Raw genomic sequence first — 21,261 nt, 5'->3', positions numbered from 1 at the left:
ACCACTGAAATACGTCATGTATGAGATGTGTATGCAGCTGGGCTTCTCTCTTGCATTTCCATCTAGGCAAGCTGTACCATCTATAGCGTCGTCGCCACGAAGTACATGCATGGCCTATGTGTAAATATTTGTTGCACGCTAAAGAACCCCAGGTGGTCCAAATTTTCCGAGTCCCCCACTATGGCGTGCCTCATAATCAGATCGCGGTTTTGGCACTCAAAACCGCATAATTTTTTTTGCATAAATATTTATTCACACACGATTGTCTGAATGTACTACATGACACAGGTTAAATTCCGCCCAGCACCGGATAAATTTTAAAGCATTTCTTTGTCGTCGAAGAGCAGCACAAACCCAGTGACCCAAGTTGGTCTGGCGGCTGATTTCAAATTTGGTTGTCTCTGCACAGCAGCCCAATGCTCTACCCATTAAACCATGGATTACCCGGTGACCCAGGTTAAGTGTGGGCAGACAGACATACCGCAAAATGGGTGAAGACCCCAACGAATTCTAATCGCATTAAAAATAATTCATACCTTGATGATAATGCTCCTACCAACATGATTGTGGCACAGCTTGTAATTACAATGGCAGTTCTGTGTGTAATTCTATGCCTTGTACAGCAGTCCAAATTGCCAGTTATGAGAGCTCCACAGACATTAAAAATTGACAAGTGAATCTGTCACAAGCAGAGTTCTAGGACTCACATGGGAAGGACATGTAACTGTTCAAAAAAATAAGCTAATGAATGCAAGGCTCAAGCAAACTTTCATAGCCTCGTTTGCCCAGCGATAAGTTGGTTTCACATGAAATACGCAGACACAATTCTCATCAAAAAATTCAAACGCTGTTTATTGAATGCACGACATTGAAGCACATCATCTAACCAAGCCCTATACCCGTACATCTGCCTTCCATAATAAATTGTGCAGTCAAATATATGAATTTCACTCTAATGTTCATCGGAACGGCACATTATTGCAGCAGTCTTCGGACAACTTTCAGCATGCAACAAGCATTAACGGGCGAGTAAAAAGATCAACTTTAGTGTATAATATTACTAATCCTCTGTCATCCTGAAAAATACATACGTGAAATGTGTTATTACAACAACCTACAATCAATTCGCAGCAACACCTTTCGAACAACAAAACTTGCACACTCTCAAATCGCTTACAACAGTCAATTTATTACACTAACACCTGTTATTACAGTCAATGAGTGCAACAGCTAAAATCGGACGAACACACCGGGCTCAAAATGAAATTACAAACAATTAAAAACATTGCCACAACAATGCACTCAGCACTGCCGTTGCTATTATTGTTCCTGCAGACTGTATTTGCTCCCTTCTCACTGGTAATGTATAACCAATAAAAAATACTTTGTTTGCTTATCAACGGTATCAAAATTACGTTCATGAGTTACATGGAATGCACACGTAAAAATAGTCATATTGTTAAATCAAAAAGGCTATGATGGCTTCAATGCTTTGCTATCTTGACCTGAAGAAAATTTAAAAAAAATATTTGGGCCAAAGGAGTTTGCAAGTGCACAGAGAATCTAAACTACATCAGAGAAAAAAAAACCAGACATGCATATACAAGTAAAATAATTATGGTATACTACCCCTTACCTAACACCATAAAATACTACTTATAGAATTATTCATTCCCTTTCTCAACATAACATTATTAGCTTTTAGTACCTCAAAACTTGTTATTCATAACAAACCGTACATGATGATTCTTTAATATATTCAATGCATTGGACTTGCCTTAAGTAAACGTTTCCAGATATAAAAAAACTATCTCGTCTTAGCTACAGAACTGTGCGTACCAAAATTCACCAGTGCTCGAGGTAGGGACAAAAACCAAGCACACTGGTTCTACGACCTTACAGTGAGCTTGGGAAGAAAGAAAAAAGAGCTAACAAGTGCACAGAACAGCACATATGTCCCCCACTCCCAACGAAAGCACAAGAACAGACTAAATAAGCGGTCTAGAAACTGGTACAAAGCTAGAAGAACCGAAGAAACCAAGACTCCAGAATAAAACTGTCCGGGGACATAAGCCAACAAAAGAGGTACTAGAGCTCTAAGTGCAGCCCTGTTGTCCTGTAGGGAATAGGCAGTGGCTAGGATTGTGTTGAGGGTACGGGCAGTGTCTTGGCGACATCGGGGGGAATGTGATTCTTGAACCACTCGTGCTGCTCCTTGAGGCAGGTGGCGAGGACGCCGCCACCGTTGACATGCTCGACATCCTTGTGGTACTGTAGCCGGTTGCCGTGGATGTCTGGAGTTTTTCACAAACATTCACATGAACATGACAATTTTTGCAGTCAGGGGCACTATTGTGGACAAAATTGTATGGGGAAGTATGACGTAAAACAGCTCTGCAAATATAATAGCTTAACAGTGTGATTTCTTGCCCCTTGGTCTATGAGTTACATGAATTCACCACCATGTAGGAGTTGCAAAAGATGGCATATGCCCCAAACTAAACATAAAGGCTGAAATCATGCCGACATCACACAAAGCGGTGAGAGCAGGAAAAAAAAAATGCATTCTTAGTTAGCCCTAAATTATTCACGTTTCATTTGTCTATGATAGCATAAACAGCCACATGTGCTACAAGTCACATATACAGGTCACCTGTGCTACAAGTACCAGTAATCCTTTAACTCCCAAGTTCGTTAGTAAAAAAAATGTGTACAAAATTTACTAATACAGTCGAATCTTGTAAATTTGAACACGCTTAATTCGAACTGCCGGTTTATTCGAACTGACGCTGTGGTCCCGTCAAAGTTACGTGTATTTCAATAAGCGAAAATGCTAGGTAATTCGAACGCAAAAGCATTTGCGACGATTAATTCGAACATACCGCGGACCGACAATGCTCTCAGCAGCGCATCAAATAACGTGGCGGCGCCTCCGACCGGCATTGCTTTGACACCGCCATAGAGCAAAAGCTTAGGAGAGACCCCTTAATGCAGCGGCGGAGTCCCAGTCCGGCCAACAAAACTGCCCACGCCGGCAAACGCTCGCTTCCCGATAATGGCAGAAAACGAAACTTCAGGGAGTGGGCTAATCTGCGCCGGCCAGCTGTACCGGCGGCGTCGGCACAGCAGCGGGCGCGCACGGTGACAATTGCAGGGGAGGGAGCTGAGAGAGAGGGCGAGGGGAGCCACCGAACGGCGGAGTTGCCGAGGCCATATCCGCTTCCCTGCCACCCTCCTCCCTCACCTTTGACAGTCTCCGCGCGGCGCGCCCTGTCGCCATTCGGCACCGTCCACTCGCTGAAGTTTCGTTTGCTGTCATTATCGGAATCGAGCGTTGGCCGGCATGGGCGGTTGCGCGCCGCGATATTTCACGACTCGCACCGTTCGTGCATCGTGGTATGGTGCTCGAATACTTCAAAAATACGTCCTTTCTTTAATTCGAACTTCTTTTAATTCTAACAAATTTCCGGGCCCCTACGAGTTCGAATTATCGAGATTCGACTGTATTTGTTTATTCCAATAAATTTTTGTGCTTCACATTTCGATTTGAATAATATATGAGCAGTTCACATTTTATAATGACCTGAAATATAAATTAAAGACATCTGCTGTGAAAGAAACTCTGTTCTTTAGCACACGAGTAAGGTTTGAAAGTAATTATCTGAGTAGGTGATCATGAAAGGAATCAAAAGCATCGAAGAATATGTTCAATTACCAGGTGATGAGCATGGCTCGTCTCTGTCAAGCAAAGCGGAAAAAGCAGTGGCCTAGAGGAATACAGTTTGTCATTGGCTTAGTACAAACAGCGCGGACGAGTACAGCTCCAGCATTGCAGTGGAAGGGTTAAGGAACCTTTCAAGCCAAGGATTTTCAACCTGTTTTTGCTGGATGATCAACAATTATTGATAAGGACTTGCCCAAGCTGAAGGTGTCCCACCTGTTGAATGTGGAAGCTTGGAAATGGCAATCAGTCAAAAGGTTCAAATGTATTGAATTATACAGCTTAACATCTCAAACCAGCACATGGGCTATGACGGGCGCCACAATTGAAGGCTCAGATTAACTTCGACCACCTGGGTTGTTGTTTTTTTTGTTTTTTTTTATGTGCACAAGTGTTCTTGCATTTCACCCACATAGGAACGCAGCTCCAAACCAATATTTGCCACTTGCGCTAAAGAACAGACGTAATAAGCAGGCTGTGAAAAATAAAACAGTTGTTTACACAGTCGAACCCACTTATAACAACTCCGGTTTTAACAATATATCGGTTATAACAATGAGAAGCTGCTGCACTATAAACTTTTGTATGCTTTCTATGGTGAAATAATCCGCTTACTACAATGACCTCATGCCGCATTATCGGTTATAACGATGAAGTCTGGCTACTGGGTGTCAGTGCCGAAAGCGAATGGAATGTGAAATCCTTGAAAAGAAAAAAGAAAATGAAAATTCGAGCCGCTGAATGCCAACATGTGCTGTTTTCCAGCCTTCTCCGCATCGCCAGCCTTGCGTGCCTCTCTCCCATTGCTCTTCCACTCCTCCGAACACGAATGGGCTGCGCCCATAGCTCTACGCCACACCACCCTCTGAAACACGAATGGACTGCGCCAACTGTGCTGATAGCAGCTGATAGCGCTGCTCACACATTGCTGATTGGCCCCTCATTCTGCGCAGTTCTGCCGACGCATTAAGTCGCTCGTGCTCGTCTTTGTTCGTTGAGTCGAAGTCGTTCCGTGCCACGTGGTTTCTCAGCCTCGTTTGGCTGATCCGCCCGCTGATCATCGGCAATCCACGATGTTGCCGGTGAAAAGAAAGCTCACTGCTACAGATTTTGAAACAAAGTGCTTCTAATCGATGAGGTGACCGTCACGAGCGTGCTTGCATCGGATAGTGACGGCGACAGTGACAGCAGTGATGACGCGGTAGGAGACTGCCTCAACATTTTCCTCGGAGGCCCTGCAAATGATTCCATCCTTCCGGAGCTTTGTTTTCGCGAGGGACATTCGCTAGAGAAGGATGTCGGCAAGCTTCCCGTAAAGCAAGCAAAGCTGACGGACATGGGGTTATCTCGTGCAAGCCAGCGAGAAGTACTGTGGCAAGATGCTTGCGGCGATCTCGCCACAGTGTTTCTTCTGGATTTCTGAAGCTGAGAGGCTGTCGCGGCCACCTTCTCACATTTTTTTAAATGCCCCTTTTGAGGCCACCAAAGTGTTGCTTTGGCGGAGCTCACATGTCACTTGCCGCCCGTGACCCCGCTTTGCAGTTGTTATCAGTGCCATTCTTGAACGCCGACAGCCATGGCTTGTTACACGCAATCGGAGTGCAAAGAAAGCAGAGTTAAGTGAGTCAACACAATCAGCAGCCGGATGGAGGAAGGTAGTGGGGAGGGGTACTGACCTCCCCGCCATTATAGTTATCTCACAACAGCTCTGCCATTCCCCTATTTTTATCTTTTTTTCATGCAACCCGGTTATAGCAATTATCAGTTACAACAACGGAATTTTCGTGGAAGTTGAATATTGCTATAATTGGGTTTGACTGTACCTCTAAACAGCATGTCAAACGTTAGGTGTGCTGAAATAGTTGGAAATCTGAATGTGCTTTCGCGGCAGTTGCAGGTTTACAACCGTGGCATGCATCGTGTCCAGCTAGTGCGTGAACACTGGCGGCAATCCTTTAGCATGCATAAAATCAGTGAGCAACATGTATGATGACAGCGCACTTTGCGTGAACATCCGGGTTGGGATCAAATATGGGCCATTGTTAATTTCGTCGTCTGTCGCAATGACTGCACCGTCGGAGATCTCTTCACAGAATGAGGCAGCCCTACCTGCACTCAGAAACTCCTCCATCGAAGCACCACCTGTTTCATCGTCAGTAGCGATGCATTCCCTGAGCTCGGTAATGTCAGCGGCTTCCACCGTGTTGGTTTTACTATTAGGGGCAGGTTCTGCCCTGGCACACAAAGCCTGCCTTTTTCGTTGCAAGCCTACATGATCGCGGCGCTCCCTATTTTCAGTATCGTCAATATCATCGACTGCGTGAGCTCATACTTCTTTGAGTCTTGCAAAATTTCCAGCTTTGTCTCAAGCAACACAACTTTGCGCTTTGTCAGCGCCATCTTCTACATACTGGGCTGTCCCCTGCTTCGAGGCTGCCTCCGCAACGAATTTCCACGCTCGCTGAGAGAAAGAGAGAGATCGTGGAAAGCGCAGGCGCCACCGTGCCGCTCAGCTTTTCACTTCTCGCTTTTTTTTCTCTCTCTCTTCTCTGCATCTGTACGGAGCACAATCGTGGCCGACGTGGACACGAAGCAGGTGGCGCCATCTTGTGGAGTACTGCGCCAACTCACGATGGTCTCCATGGCGGGATGCACCTTGTGGTAATGGCGGCAGATACGAACTATGTTGGCAAACTTTTCGTCCCATCTCGGCATCATTCATTTAAGGGGAGCTTAGCAAAGCAAATTTCAAGCTCAGTATGCATGGAAATGCCACCCAGAAGGCTATATTTTGATTGCTGTATCCAACATGCAGTCATGACATATCGTTATAGTATGTGTTTTTTTATAGCCCCAATGCATAAGCTAATACTCTTAAGACTCATCGTTATAACCGAGATATATAGTTATAAGTGGACTGCGCTGTAATAGTCTCTAAATGACAATTAAAGCCTGGTTGCAAACAAGCCCTCCAAGAAAAAATTAGCATGGTATGACTAGCTTTCCAAAAAGGCTAAATAAATGGTTGCCGAAAAGAAGATTATAAATTGTGTAAAAAAGAAAGAAAAAGCTACTGCAGGGCTTGTCTACCATATAGACATGTTAAAAGGCTCGTTGTAAGCAAAATATCAATGGTTGTAGTGTAACAGATAAAACTTCTACACAGTTAGACTTCTAAAAACACTAAACGAGAGTGCAAGCAAAATTCACAGGTTGTCATGTAGGCCTCCACCCAGGGTGTTGGAACGAAATGCTTTTCGTTATGGTTTTAGTTTTGTTCCACTGAAAAAAGTTCCGTTCCAGTTCTGCTCCGGAACGAAAAAAAAATTGCTCCGTAACGGTTCATAATGGTTCTGGTTCGCATGCAAAATTTTTAGAAGCAAAGTAATGATAAAAACATAGTATTTATTTTTCTCAATAAGTGAATAATAAATTCTGAGATCACGCTCAGTGCCTTGAGTCAAGTCACTGAGCATGATCTCAGAAACAGCACGTCATCTAGTGTACTCACCGAAATGCGAGACGGCTGTTCCGATAACACTAACTTAAATGAACATAGACGAACGATAAAACTTCGGTAACAAAGTGTACCCGTAGAAAACGAAACGATAAGCTCTTCAGCGCGCAAGCCCTGGGTTTTGTTACGATGCCGATCTGCTAGTCCACCTAGCGGCAGGCTTATATTAGTGGTGCGCTGCACCGGCTGTCACTCGCACTATCCCTGCCTGAGATACATGCTTATGCGGACCCTTGAGATCTGCGCTAACGCTGACGCTGCCACATGTCGACTGTTTTGGATTGCCGACTTTCCCCTTGAACCGAAAACCGACAAAAATATTTCAGTTTCACTCCGAAACAAAAAATTATGTTTCGGTTACATTTTCGTGCCGGTCAAAAAAACATTTTTTTTTTTTCGTTTTTTGTTCCGTTCCGACACACTGCCCCCACCACCAAACCGTAAACAAAGATTGAATTAACCATTTTGTTTCTTCATTTCACCGAAAACTTTTGATCATTAGCGATGCTTTATTTAGCAGACAGAGAACAGCAACAAGACTTAAACAGTCGGTCGTTGCAAAATATTTGGTAAGTTGTGAGTACTCAAACATACTGAATGGTTCATTTTCGAATAGGAATTGAATATTGCACACTTGCTATTCGTATTCGTACTTGAAACTTGTAATCTTCACCCACCCCTACTTGGAGTGTAAGTGGAACCCCCCAGTAAATAGTGGTGACCTCATCTCTGTTACAGTTGTGGTTCTGCGTGTGCTTAAATCACTCTTAATGCTGACCTGTCAGGAGACCTCCAGTGGCGTGGAGGATTGCCTCTGGAGCGCAGGTGTCCCATTTCTTGCATCCCTTGCTCGGGAACACGTAGGCGTGCGCCTTGCCTTCAATCAAGAGCAGCACCTGGGAGAGCCAAATTGGAAATTAGCACATCAGACGTTTAACTAAAGACGCATCGCCACAGGTAAAACACAGAAGAGTACCAGTAACAGGAAATCTTTAAGTGCTACCAAAACCTGCGGCAGCTGGTTGGTGATGATGACAAGGTGAGCACAATGAAAAGGTGAGCACAATGACACAACAGCTCACATGTCATAGACAGGGTATTAAAATTTGACTAAGGGCAAACGAAGTGATCTTTTCCGGCAACTTCTTGTGCTATTATGTCATGACAAAACACTTTTTTTTTTGCACATTACGGATGAACAGTATGAGACCTGAAAGAACCCATAAAAGCTGTAAAATGAAGGATGCTTTAGCTGAGAGAAGATGTAAGCTGCGGGCTCAGCAATATGAGCACAGCATGAATGATGTAATGGATCTGCCCCCAAAAGTCACATGGAAGAATTCCTGCTTTTGAATGAAGCAAAGTTTATTCAAACCAGTTTAGCGGCTGCCTAATTAGAGCACTCCTGCTTGCATTCTGCATGCATTTACACAGAGATATAACAGCTGGCCCCAAGTTAAAGTGTTAATTGATTTTTTAATCATTCTCAACATCCCAAAACAACAGGCAGGTAAAAAGCATTTAATTATGGGGTTTAACATCACATTATGGGCTATGAAAGATCTATGGGGCCATTTACTATGTGTCCAAAGCACAGTAAACAAGCGTTTCTGCATTCTGCCCCTATCAGAATGCAATCGTCGTGGCTGGCCATTGAACCCACAACCTCTTGCCCAGCAGCAGAATGGCACAGCCTTTAAGCCACTGCTGAGGGGCAAGCTCAAGCTTCAGCTCCAATTCAAGCTTGACACATAAGCCAAGACAAGAGGGAAACCAAAAGACTGAAAAGTGGTCAGTTACCTTGTGACCTGCTCCACCGACACGAAGCACTTCATCTGGCTTCATGGACTCGATGCAGCTGTTGATGACTGGACTCGAGTGGGAACGTGTCGTGGTGATGATCCTCTTGCCGGCAGGGGGTAGTGTGCGCTTGATACCAAATGCACCGACACCAACGATCCCCCACATTGTTCGTCCTTGCTTGTAGACGTCCTTTTCCACCTTGAAGTAAAAAATCAAAACCACTTTACGTTAGAATTTCAAATTCATGTTGAAACTTCATTGTGAAAAGTAGCGCTGATAGTACTGCCCTGCCTAAACAGGTAGTACTTTCAAAGTGGTTGGGATAAACATTCAGGTTGCTGTGCCTGCTCATTTATGTCACGCACATGACTTGAGCTTAGGTTCATAAGCATTGTAAACTAAGTAAGTCGGTATGTGTTCTTTGTTGGAACACTTCAGTGTGAAAAGTAGACACAACGAAAAGAAGACCACACAACACAATGCTCGTGTCATCTGGTCTTCTTTCCAACTTACATAATTCATGATTCTTCTAAGCCTAACTACAAGTCATGTGCATTGAATAATTGAGCAGACACAGCAACCTTCTAGTTTATGCCAACTACTCTGAAAGTACTGCCTACTGATTTTTTCTATATAAACGATTTTTTAAAAGACCCTGTGGCAGAGAGCCCATTCTGCCACTTCAAACGAAGTACTTGAAGAGGTTGACATAATTAGCACAACAAAGTAGTGCAACATGATTAGCTATTTCACAAAATTCTACTTGGTTACCTTTGGGCACCTGTTGTAACTGTAATAGCATGACAATCAAAGCATAAAGGTACAAAACACCTAGCCACAGCACACAAACAGCAGGAATAGTTAGTGAGCAGTAAGACCAGGTTTAGACTGACTATGTCATCAAACCTACCAAAAAGCAAGGAACACATTGAATGAAAACCTCTCCATTGGTACGAGTGCAATCAGGAAGACAGAGAAGGATTTCAATCAGATGAGCTCAAGGACAAGCCAAGAAAGATAATGGTAAGAAAGGCACCCAGAAAAAGGCAGAGGAAACAGCGGACAAGCGCCACCTTGTTGAGCAAAATGCAGCCGTGCAGAAATGTCATCCATTGCCACAACAACAGCCAATGAAACAGTAATGTTTTCAGCAAGTCAGAAGACATAAGCATGCAGCACACTATGAATCACTCAAAATGTTCCGAGACATTATCTTGCTGTTCCAGGGAGTGAAAGTTTATCCCTATACACTCTTCTTCTTTCTGAGGTTTTACGTGCCAAAACCAGTTCTGACTATGAGGCACGCTGTAGTGCAGAGCTCCAGATTAATTTTGAATGCGCTGATGAGCATGAGATCGAAGATTGAATCCCGGCCGCAGCGGGCACATTTCGATGGAGGTGAAAAGCAAAAACGCCCGTGTGCTTGCGTTGTAGTGCACGTTCAAGAACGCCAGGTGGTCCCTATACACTCATGTTATATCAGTTAAGGAGCAATTTCAACCGCAGCATAACCAATAGTTATGATTCATTTAGTCAATTCTGTTTAAAACTGTGAGCCTGATAAACCTAGACAGAAGCACTGTAAACATGCAATGCATTCCTGATAGGACACTGCTACAGTGTACAGTGTAGCACACAGTGCTACAGAAAAAAAGTCGCATCACAATGATCGTTGCGGGGCAAAACTTGATAACTAACATTTTTTATGGCCTTAGTTACCTGATTTGTGGCATCCGCAATTTCTATTGTACAATTTCTATTGTACAAGACCACGAAAGTTCGAGTGGCTGCCGCCTATACCTAATCTGTTTCAAAATGTAATCTGGCATTAGTGTGGGAGCTACAACGCTCATTCTCCATTACTAAATTTGAACACACTCTATTACACCATCTGGCGTGTAATTTTGTAATTTTGCAACAAAACAATTATAATCAATTTTGTGTGCAATTACCTCTGTGAACGCTGTGTGCAGGCATTTTCCTGTCAGGAATGCCATTTGCATCGCAGCATTCCCAACAGGAAAGTACTTGGCACACACAATTGCACACACAATTGATGATGACTGATGTAAGTACTTGGCACACACAATTGCACACACAATTGATGATGACTGATGTTATCAAGCAAAATTACACCCTAGAATGTGTACAGTATTTAAGAGTGAAGTACTTGAGATTAAGAAGACACAGGTACCTGCATTGCCATGATTTCATGCTCTTGACCGGGCGAAACGAGCTGTAGCATTCTGTACACCAGTGCCAAATTATTTTGAAACAGAGGTAACCAGGCCTCCCCATTCTGATATTGTAGCATGCTGCCTCAAACTTGTTGAAAGAGGAAGCTTTAGCTCGAAGCAAACTTCGATTTGCATATTCGAATACACGTTCCTATTAGGCAACTGCCTGACCAATTTTACTGAAATTTGCATCGTCTAAAAGAGACAGTTAAAATGTAACGACTGTTAGGAGCAGATCTGTTTTAAATTTAGGCCAAAAAGATAAAGATTGCCAAAAAAGATACCAATTTTAGTATAATTGAATCATTGGGTTTGCTACTCCAGAACTTTGAATAAATAACAGATATGTATTGCAATTATGTCAAATGCATTTCTTATAACAGCTAAAAAGTGTGTTCCTCATTTAAATGTGTTAGTTAGCAAAGTACACAACATTGTTGCATTGTTTTTATCGTATTTACAAATCATTGGTATAATTTCAAAGATGTACTTACTCACACAAACATAATGCAATTTTTTTTTAATTTATGGCCTCGAAATGTGCCTTGTGTTATATTAGGGTGCATGACATGAATGTAACGTGTTTCCTTATTTTCTTTATTGCAACCTTGAGCAAGATGATCGGCGTTGTGGTGGCGTGTCAAGCATGCGATCCTCGAAGTTGTGCGGCGGAGCATCGCACAATCTGTGAAACGCTTTGCTGTGTTGGATTGTGTAGTGGGCATTTCTCAAGTGCTGCCTGTCAAATAACATCGGTGGGTGTCACAGAAGCCGCCGCCATAATCACTCACAGTGACAAGGACGTCAGCACTCATCCTTTCACATTACTTTGCGACGGCACTCCGCAGTAACAATAAATAAAGCCCTGCAGGCATCTGCATTTATGCATTGTTTCCCTTTTTTTTTTGGCATTCATAATCGTAACACATTTTTAAAACTTTTTCCAAGAAACTGAAAGTCCCCCCTCGCATTATATTTGTGGTCACATTATTTGATGCAAATATGTTATAACAAATAAACTTTGCTTTAGGTGTCCTAATAGATGCAGTTTACAACATTACAGTAACTGTTTTTGGTGCAGAGTTAATGAATAATATTATTTCTTTACTTTTTTCCAATTGACAGCAACATTCCTAAAAAGAAAAATATAGGTCTAAATGAAAAACCAGCTCCCCACAGTCGGTAGGTTCTAGCTTTCCCATTTCAATGCAACAAACTTTATTGAAATCAGCTCCATCAATGCTGAGCAAACAAGAATTTCTCCGATCTCATCTAAACTTTGAAATACTCCACGGTAAAGGATCCCCTCTGGAGCAGTGAAAAACTGAACTGCACAAAAACAGATGGCCAAGAATGACAGATAGAAGGAGAGAAATAGAAAAGCAGATAGACCCGTGCGGTGGCTTCACGTTCCCTTGGGCCCTGCGGCGACAGGACAGGTGCGTGTGCGTCCGTGATGGAAGAGAAAAGAGGAAAAAGAACGAGAGAGAAAAAAAAACGGGACAGGAAACAGACGTCAGACAGGAGGCGAGGCAGCTGCAGCGATTACTGGACAGCTGCACAGAGTAATAAAGGCACGTGGTGGGACAACAGGAGGGTGAAGCTGTGGGGGAGTCTTGCCTGAATCCTCCTCACCTGGTAGTTGTAGTAAGGCTGATGAATGACACCGCCGACTGCCTTACCCTGCACCGCGATCCCAACCAGTATGGTCACGTGATCCAGAAAGCCTGCAAAGTAAGGGTTCAGAGTTGGCAGTGAGAGCTTAGTAAGAACAGAAAGTTGAGCAACTTGGTACGTTTTGCACAAACTAGTAAACAGTTAACCCTTGGCGATCAAAAGCATTTACCCACTCTGCAGTCCTCAGCAGACAAAGAATGGCATTTTCATCGCAGATGGCACGGGAATGATTATAATAATTGAAATCACAAAGAAGTGGCTTCAGAATTAATACTGACCCTGCACTGAGTGTCGCTTCATTTACTTTTTAAGCACTGCTATCGTGGCTGCCTACATCTACGCTGCAAAAGAAGTTCCACTAAAGCACTAGATGGTGAGTGTGTTCTACAGCGAGTGTTAATAAACACTTTTCCAGTGACAACCTGTGCATGACACAAACAGAATGTCACTAACTGCGAAGTGCATCCTCTCAAAGTGACACCAAATTTGCTAGTCTGAGAGGGGTATTAGCCACAGCAAAAGGCAATTTAATTAATGTTTGGCACATACATCCTACAGCACGGCAATCAGCAATGTTGCCATGCTGCATCACTGTGGCAAAAAGAGTAAGCAAAAAAAAAGGTGTTGCAATGTCTGGCATCAAACGCTAACTGCAACAAGTGTGCCGGCTTTGACGGCACACAAAACATGACGTAGGATGCTCTAGTCGGTGCTCCTGTCTATCTCTATATGTGATGTAAATTCACTGCAACAGACTGTATATATAGAAATAATTAAAGAAAGAGAAACAAAGCAAGGGCGGTTTGCTTTTGTGCAGCTGACACCAGTGGCTGTCCACAAACCCAGCAATGCCTTTATGCAGCAGTTCCGCAGCCCCCGTGTTGCCAAATGCTCGCAGCTGTTTGATTGCAGTGAGTCATGCTGCAATCATTGCGCACTCACATGCCATCTGTTGTATGGGCTGCACCCCTGACATGTAGTGCCGCTTTTTCGCTTTCTCGATGCTACTTCCAGACAAAAGAGATGACCGTAAGTGCACATGTTGTGGTGCCGAAGTTCGGACCAAGCTTGCAATACACACCTGCTCGGTAAATTGCCTACTTCAGCATATTTGCAGCAGGGTGGACCAGAATAGTATACTGTATGAAACACATATTTCAATCAAAGGTAAAAGCAATGCAAGGTCACTCTGTCACGTGCACCTAAATCTGTGGGGATACGTCGATGGTAGGCATTTCACAAGAAGACTGTTTGGTGAATAAAAAAAGTACCCAGGTTTTTAGGATGGCACCTCAAAGAAAATCAACAGGCTAACTAAAAATAAAAGTAGATCAGTTTACTCCTTCGTTTGCCATTTTTGTTCAGAATTTAAAATAGTGAGGCCCAGAATGGGTTTAAGGGCAGTAGAATTCATTGCCACTTGGAACAACTGACCTTGTGTGTACTCCTTAGTCCCATCCAGGGGGTCCACCCAAACGACAAGCTGTAAGAAAAATTACATCATTGGTCAGCAACATGCCAGTGCCTATGTACAGGCTCAACCTCAACTTACAGGCTCAGCCTTAGACCGAAAAATTTTTAACCTCTTTATTCTTCAAGGTATGGTGCTGAAAACTTGTACATATATTTAATCTTACGGGATTATTTAGAACATGAGGTCCATTTTTGTTTATCTCCTTTGGTTATAATTTTATGCAAGCTTCCTTGAATAAATTTTTTCAGAGATTTCCTGAATATCAGTTCTTCAGATCAAAGAGGATATTAATGGTTTCCGTATAATGCAAGGAATGCCGCAAGAGCAGCCTTAATGCTCTGCCTACCCTAGAACATGAGTTGCGAGATTTTGAAGCTGAAACTCGAGAGAGAGTTCTTCTGGAGCTAACTTCGAAAGTCTTGCAAACAGACAAGCATAGTGTGTAGTACCACATACTTACAATTGTACCTGCAATGTTTGGCATTCCTACATGGAGAAAAAACAGGTAAAATTTCAAACAAAATCCCTTGCACCATTCCTGTCGAGGGAGCCCCTCTTCCCACCACAGAATCAAGATCACATGCCTAAACGCCTCTAAGTCAGATGTACTGCCTGCAATGTCACCGATTATGACAAGCGACTTCGGTAAATCATCCAATGCATGAACCAACCTAATGCTCCAACTCGCCACTGGAAATGCGCCATCCATCTTTTTTTCAGCGCCACTTCTAGACACGGACAGGCGAAAGAACACAGGACAAGTGCTTTTGCCTGTCAGTGTCTAAAAGTGGTGCTGTAAAAAGATGGATCAGTACTAACTTGCCCAGTTTGCAATCCTGCAATTTACACCATGCAACAAAAAAAGAAGGGGAAAAAAGGAGACTCAGTCCCTCGGCTCCTGAATGGGAAAAGGCAGGGATGGAATGTCACTTCTGGATGCTAGCCATGACAACGGAAGAGTGAGTAGATGTTGGAAGTGAAGTTTACCTCCTGCCAGTATAGCGATCTCACATTTCAATTTATTTTATCTCCTGTAATGATGAAGCAATTTGAAGAATTTTTGCTGTAAACACTGCCTACACAATGCTTCACAACTTCCTGTGTATAACCAAAATTTCCGATGCGGCCTGGTGAGAAGCCCTTTAAAGGGGCACTACAGGCAAACATTTAAGGGGACCTAAACCACCTTTCCTTAAAAATGGCTTGAATGAGTGCAATGCCTTTGATCAAAGATATTCTTACAGAAAGTTTTCAAAAGGACCTAATATGAACAAAGTTATGGTGAGTGCAATCAATGCTTACTGTCTCCATTCTGCCTCAACTTATCAGTTCTTATGAGCTGTGGTAGAGCCAATAGCAATTTACTGCCTCGTGGTCGTTTCCCTTTTTTTATTTTCTTCTGTGGTGCATTTGAGGTAAACCTTCAAGGTTGGCATCTTGACAGAGGCACCCAAGGATGACAAAGGAGCAGTCAAAAGACAGGCGAGATGCGTTAACCGCCGCTTCCATGTTATCTGGAAAATCTGAAAGAGTCCTCATGCGTGGTCCTAATGGATGGCGTCTATGGGCCTGACTTCCTGTAATGTCACTGCTGATGTCGCCCAAGGTAGAAAAAATGTGAGGTTCTCAAAACCTGCTGGAGAGAGCAAGCAATCTATTATGTGAGATTGCACATTCTCTGCTGCATGCAGCAAAATGTTATTTGGCTCGCATGTTCCAAGATGTTCAAAGTACCAGTTTTACTGCTGAACAGAGTTTCCTTAAGTGAGAAGATGATGCAAAATGTAGGGCAGGTGTGGTGTTGCCACTGAGAGCATGCAATACCATCTGCCATTAGCACAACTGCCTGCACAAGAAAACACAACCACACAAGGACACATTGATGGGACGGGTCAATGTGTGGTTATGTTTTGGCAAGGATTGTTGGCAAGGATTTTAAAACATGATGCCACTCATAAAGGAATGTGAATGCTATGCAACACAGAAACAATGTTCTCCATGTCTCTACAATGCCGTAGAGCAGGAAAGTCAGATCAAATAAAAAAAGCAATGAAGCACTCACATCTTCCTCTTTGACATTCTTGAGTTCATCTGGCAGTGTCGTTGACAGGACATCTTTGTCGTGGTCAGTGATGATCCAGTCGTCACTAATTTTCTTCTCCTCTAGTGTCTGCAAATTGATTGTCAAAACAATAGAGTAACCTTGTAGCACTTACACCTGATACATGCAGTTCTTACCAGAGCTGTAATGATGGGCAGTTTACACTGCCTCGCCACAATGCCTAGACTCAGTTTAACACTTGGCAGCCAACACTATAAAAGCTATGCAAGAAGTGCGGTCATAAAAGCTCACTCTTTGCACTTCGCAGTGCAGTAGGTTTTGATCTGTAATGCTTTCTATGCAATAACTACCTTGTACATTACAACCTGTGGCCATACGGTAACAAGAAATCACATATTATATTTGTGTACCTTTGTTATTCTGGTATGCCCACTACTACGGTTTAAAGGGACACTAAAGGGAAAAACTTTTTCTTCTGTATCAGTAGATTACCTTTCCACAATACCGAAAACACCACTCTTACCGCGAGAAGCCGCTTGGTAAGCCAGAAAGAAATGAAAAACACAGAGGCCAGTAGTGACGCCACCTTGAAGTTCCCGCCCTAGCTCACCATGACTTCATGGACTTTGACAGCGTCTTCTAGGTCCCAGTTAATTCTTTAGCGGTAAAGATTAACTACATTGTGTTCTAAAGTAGCCCAAGACTGAATGTGGCAAGTTTTGCAAACTTTTACTGAGCCAATGTGGCCCAAATACGAAAAATTACTTTAGAAGTCGTGACGTCACACTTAAGTGCTGACATTGGGGTTCCCGCACGAAATTAAAAAAAAAAAAACTTTGAGCTTCATTTTCTCTTCTAATAACTGACATATTGCAGTGTAATTAACGACAACAGAGTTTTCGAAGGATACTTTATCAGTTTAAGTTGATTTATTCTTTTGCTTTAGTGTCTCTTTAAGAACGATTGCAAACAATGCACTGTGGTCTCTGGTCGCGAAAATGTGTCACTGCTCTCCTTCGGCGTTAAGTAGCTTAGATCTGCAATGCCATCCATGCAATAATTACGTAATATTTTGCAACATAAAAGTACTACAAGACTTAATGGAACATTAAATTTCATGATGCATACCTCTATCTTTTTTATATGTAACACACTATTTTCTTCGTTGAGAATGTGAGGCAAGCAACAAAAATGTAAACGATGCAGTACAGGGCCATTTGTTTTTAGTAAACCATCCAATTCCCCATTTGTCCTTGGAAGGGAAGGAACCACAGATAGAGATGATGATGCTGCAAATTACTCCCCCTACAGCGCTGAAACCTAAATACTTTCCATGTGGCCTTCATCTCTGCAGAGGGGAGTAAGTTGTAGCATCATCATCAACATCAACCGTCATCATCACGCATCATCATCACTGTCCCAAATTTTGGTAGCTTGACTTTTGAGCCACACACATCAGAACATGTTTTCATTCTCGACCAGGCTGGACACTATATCTGCCGCCTTGCTTTTGCTGAATAAAAGCAGAAATGACAGCCCGCCACATCAGCCACTGTCACGTCGTCCCATAGTATTACATATAACATGACTTCTTTTTGTCTTTGCTGACATAAACAAAAAAACGAAAAGGCAACAAGGTTGAACAGCGTGATGGAGACTTTTTTTTGCATGGGCAGTTTAAACATGCAGGCCCAATACATATGTGCAAACCACACCTCTTGTTCAGAAGCTTACACAAGCCATTAATAAGTAGTTATTTTGTTTTCACAGGCACATGCAAGGTCAAAAGTTTACGGGATGTAGGTTTGGCAAAAAAGTCGAATGTCAGCCCAGTTTTAGCTTGCAATCTTTAAAACAGTACAACATGATGTTTATAGCATACACTAGTACATTTAGCACATTCGAAATCCAAGCTGCCCCCCCAAGCCCAGATTCTCGAAATATTCTGCTTTTTCTCTGATCCCGTGCCTTGTAATGTTTTAACACTGACTGAACAAGGAACATAACTACACAATGTTAGCAAAAGTGAAATCCACAAATTTATGCAGTAACTAAATGAGAAATGCATCTGCATTAGTATATGAGATGCCACTTATTCCACTCTATAATAATAAAAAAAAAAGCGTCTGAGGTGGCACATCACTCTGATGTCTACTAGTGCAGGATTATTCTGTGAGCATTCACTATAAATTTAGCATTTCTGGGCATGCAGACATTAAGGCAGTGTTTCTCATCACAGTCGATTACCCTGCAATGCATTGTTTATGATTTTGTTTCTTGCCTATGTTGGATATCACTACCTTAACCTTTTCAACATAAAAAGAAACCAGTTGCCATTTCTAGTTCCTGTTCTATTGTTCCTTCTCTCTCTCTTTTATTTTGCGATGAGACTTCCCTGGCAGAAGAACTATCCAAGCATACAAATTGTGCTTACAAGCCTGTGAAAATTTAAATTACGAGCAATGTCTGATGCAGCTATGGCACAATGAAAACCCATAGCGAAATCAACCCTTGGAAACACGACAAGGTCCTGTGGCAGTATTGTACCTTGCCAAGCGAAACAACCGCACAGCCCTAGCGACAGCGCACTGCCTAGAATGCATAAATGTCTTCCGCAAACATCTTTCCTTTCATGAGTTTAAGCATTAACAAGTGGATTTCAAAGTCCATTGGAATGCGGCCATAGTGGCGAGGGAGTCAAGCTCGTAACCTCTTGCTCAGCAGCAGAACGCCATAGTCACTAAGTGACTGTGGTCGGTGGTGTATTTTAAAAACTAAGTTTTGCACCATTTCTGTGGCAACAGAAAGGCTTGTAAGTGCAAAAAAATTCATTCCACAAACTATTCACAAGCAAAATTTTTTGAAAATGTAGGACACCTGCAAAATTGTGAATAGTATTTGGTCATATATATATATTTTTTTTCTTTGTATTGTTTATTTCCGTGAACGATTTAACACATATAACTGTCCCCCCCGCGATAATGCCTTCGAGGCAACACAGTTATTCTGTAAATAAATAAATAAATATAAAGTATTTCATCACCTACACCAGGATGCACAGCTGGAAAAAGAAAGAGCATGCTGTCTGCATTAGTTGACGAATTGAAATTTTCACCTCTTCTCCAATGATGGTCAGTTTGGGGAATTGTCGGGAAAGGGAGGTCACGATGCAGCGCTGGACGGAGCGGTCTGCTTCAGTTTGCAGGTCGTTGATGCCTTCCTGAAGAGGGAAGAAGAAGGAACATACAAAATTCGCTTCCCTATCTTTCTTACTTCTGGTTCAGTGAAACTAATGAGTGATCAAGAGTTACAGAGGTTCATTTTTGGGAAACCGAGAAAAGTACGCCGAATATTTAGAAAATAAAAACCGAAAACACTGAACTCTAGATGCATCACATGCATCTTTCCTGTCAACTTGCCACTCAAATAATGGCTATACATGATTTTACATTTTAATGGTCCATAGACCAATCAAACAGGTTATTGAATGTATCCCATCTGTGAAAACACCTTGATCGTTTCTTTAAATTCATTCTAGCATAAAGTTTCCAATCTGTGTGATCTGAAGCCGCACCTTGAGGACGTAAGTTTCTTGACCGCCGGGAACGACAAGGAAAACATTTCTACGTTCCCCTCAGCGCAGGTATGCAATGCTGGAAAGCAACACTTCGTTTACGGCGGCAATAATGTTGATAACGACGGACAGTTTTTCAAGAACACTGACCGCTGTAAAAGCGTGTCCGAACGTCGTGCAGATAACCTTGAAGGTTAACGTTACCGAAGGGTCACGTCGTGAGAAGAAAAAGAAAAAAAAATTGATAATCACGCAGCGCTTAGCTGGTGCATGCCAGCACGGATGCGGCACAGCGACTCATTAAAATGAAACGAATTTTTAACAATCGCCGCATAATTACACACATATTTTTTTCGCTCAACGCACTGGAAGCCAAATCCGCTTTTGCAACAGTACGCAAACCGGGAGCAATACAAGCTAATGAATGGTCTGCGTGTCGCCGAAGTGCAGATAAATGCTCAAGGTAGTTTCCCAACAACGCTAGTGCTTCGCCAAGCGATCAGGACAGCCTTGGGGAAAGCGGCGACGGGTGGAGTGGACAGGCGGCGAGAGAGCGCACGTAACGATGCAAGCACAAACGCAGAGAAAGAGCAAGCTACGAAAAGCAAGAAAAAGTGAAGGCCTCTTCCGGCAATCGTACAGCTGTGGAGGACACGGCAACGACAATTAAGCGGGCCAACACCGGCGGCACTCTCATGACTGCCGATCACGCGATGCCCGAAGCCGCTGGCAGAGATAGTTTTTTCACGAACACAACTATCTTGTCTTCACTGAACGATAGTAAGCTCACTGATCTACGCTAACGACACGACGATAAGGCATACAACTTGAGAGAGCCGCTGATTAGAAATTTGCGCCAAATGCACGGCGGAGAGTAAGTGCGAGGAAACTGCGTTAGAGGCAAGAACCACCGACCTTTTCGACGATACCGAGATTCCCGCTGTTCATGATGTCCTTGATTATTTTTCCAGCGCTGTTAACGATTTTAACCGTGTTTGAAATCACCCTCAAGACGAGGGGGCCGGTCCCAGCTGCACCGCACGACGCCATGATTGTTTATGACTTCATCTGCTGTTTGCTAACACTGGATCACGGCTGCCACATCGGGGTGCAGAAGTGTTGCTTCAGCTTTTTTGCTAGCGACCTCTGGCGGCCTACATTTACTAGTCTAGTAGGCTGAGTATGAACGCATGAAC

At 43.0% G+C, this 21,261-nt stretch overlaps 1 protein-coding gene across 2 annotated transcripts; it reads right to left on the bottom strand.

Annotated features, from left to right (window-relative positions):
• Nucleotides 1–831: 831 nt before the first annotated feature.
• Nucleotides 832–21,129, bottom strand: LOC119457454 (3'(2'),5'-bisphosphate nucleotidase 1). Of its 2 annotated transcripts, none has more exons than XM_037719020.2 (8): nt 20,981–21,129; nt 19,607–19,711; nt 16,492–16,599; nt 14,390–14,438; nt 12,899–13,005; nt 9,039–9,239; nt 8,017–8,134; nt 832–2,294 (listed from the first exon to the last, which is right to left on the bottom strand). In XM_037719020.2, exons 1-8 carry the CDS (start codon nt 21,113–21,115, stop codon nt 2,137–2,139), a joined length of 981 nt encoding a protein of 326 aa, XP_037574948.1. In that variant the 5' UTR covers nt 21,116–21,129; the 3' UTR covers nt 832–2,136. The 2 variants fall into 2 exon arrangements, with proteins under 2 accessions (XP_037574948.1, XP_037574949.1); XM_037719021.2 differs by having other exon boundaries at nt 12,914–13,005.
• Nucleotides 21,130–21,261: the final 132 nt, after the last annotated feature.

Source organism: Dermacentor silvarum, chromosome 7 (genome assembly GCF_013339745.2).
Source record: "Dermacentor silvarum isolate Dsil-2018 chromosome 7, BIME_Dsil_1.4, whole genome shotgun sequence".
Classification (NCBI taxonomy): domain Eukaryota; kingdom Metazoa; phylum Arthropoda; class Arachnida; order Ixodida; family Ixodidae; genus Dermacentor; species Dermacentor silvarum.
Note: the sequence above shows the minus strand (reverse complement) of the source record. Positions and strands in the feature narration are given on the sequence as shown.

Bases quoted from the DNA above. Each gene is read 5' to 3' on its own strand.
- LOC119457454 (XM_037719020.2), bottom strand. From the start codon at position 21,115: ATGGCGTCGTGCGGTGCAGCTGGGACCGGCCCCCTCGTCTTGAGGGTG. The intron at 9,240-12,898 runs GCAAGACTCCCC...TTTTACTTCAAG, and splicing joins ACCAGGTGAGGAGGATTCAG to GTGGAAAAGGACGTCTACAA. The intron at 2,295-8,016 runs GTCAGCATTAAG...GAAAAACTCCAG, and splicing joins CACTGGAGGTCTCCTGACAG to ACATCCACGGCAACCGGCTA.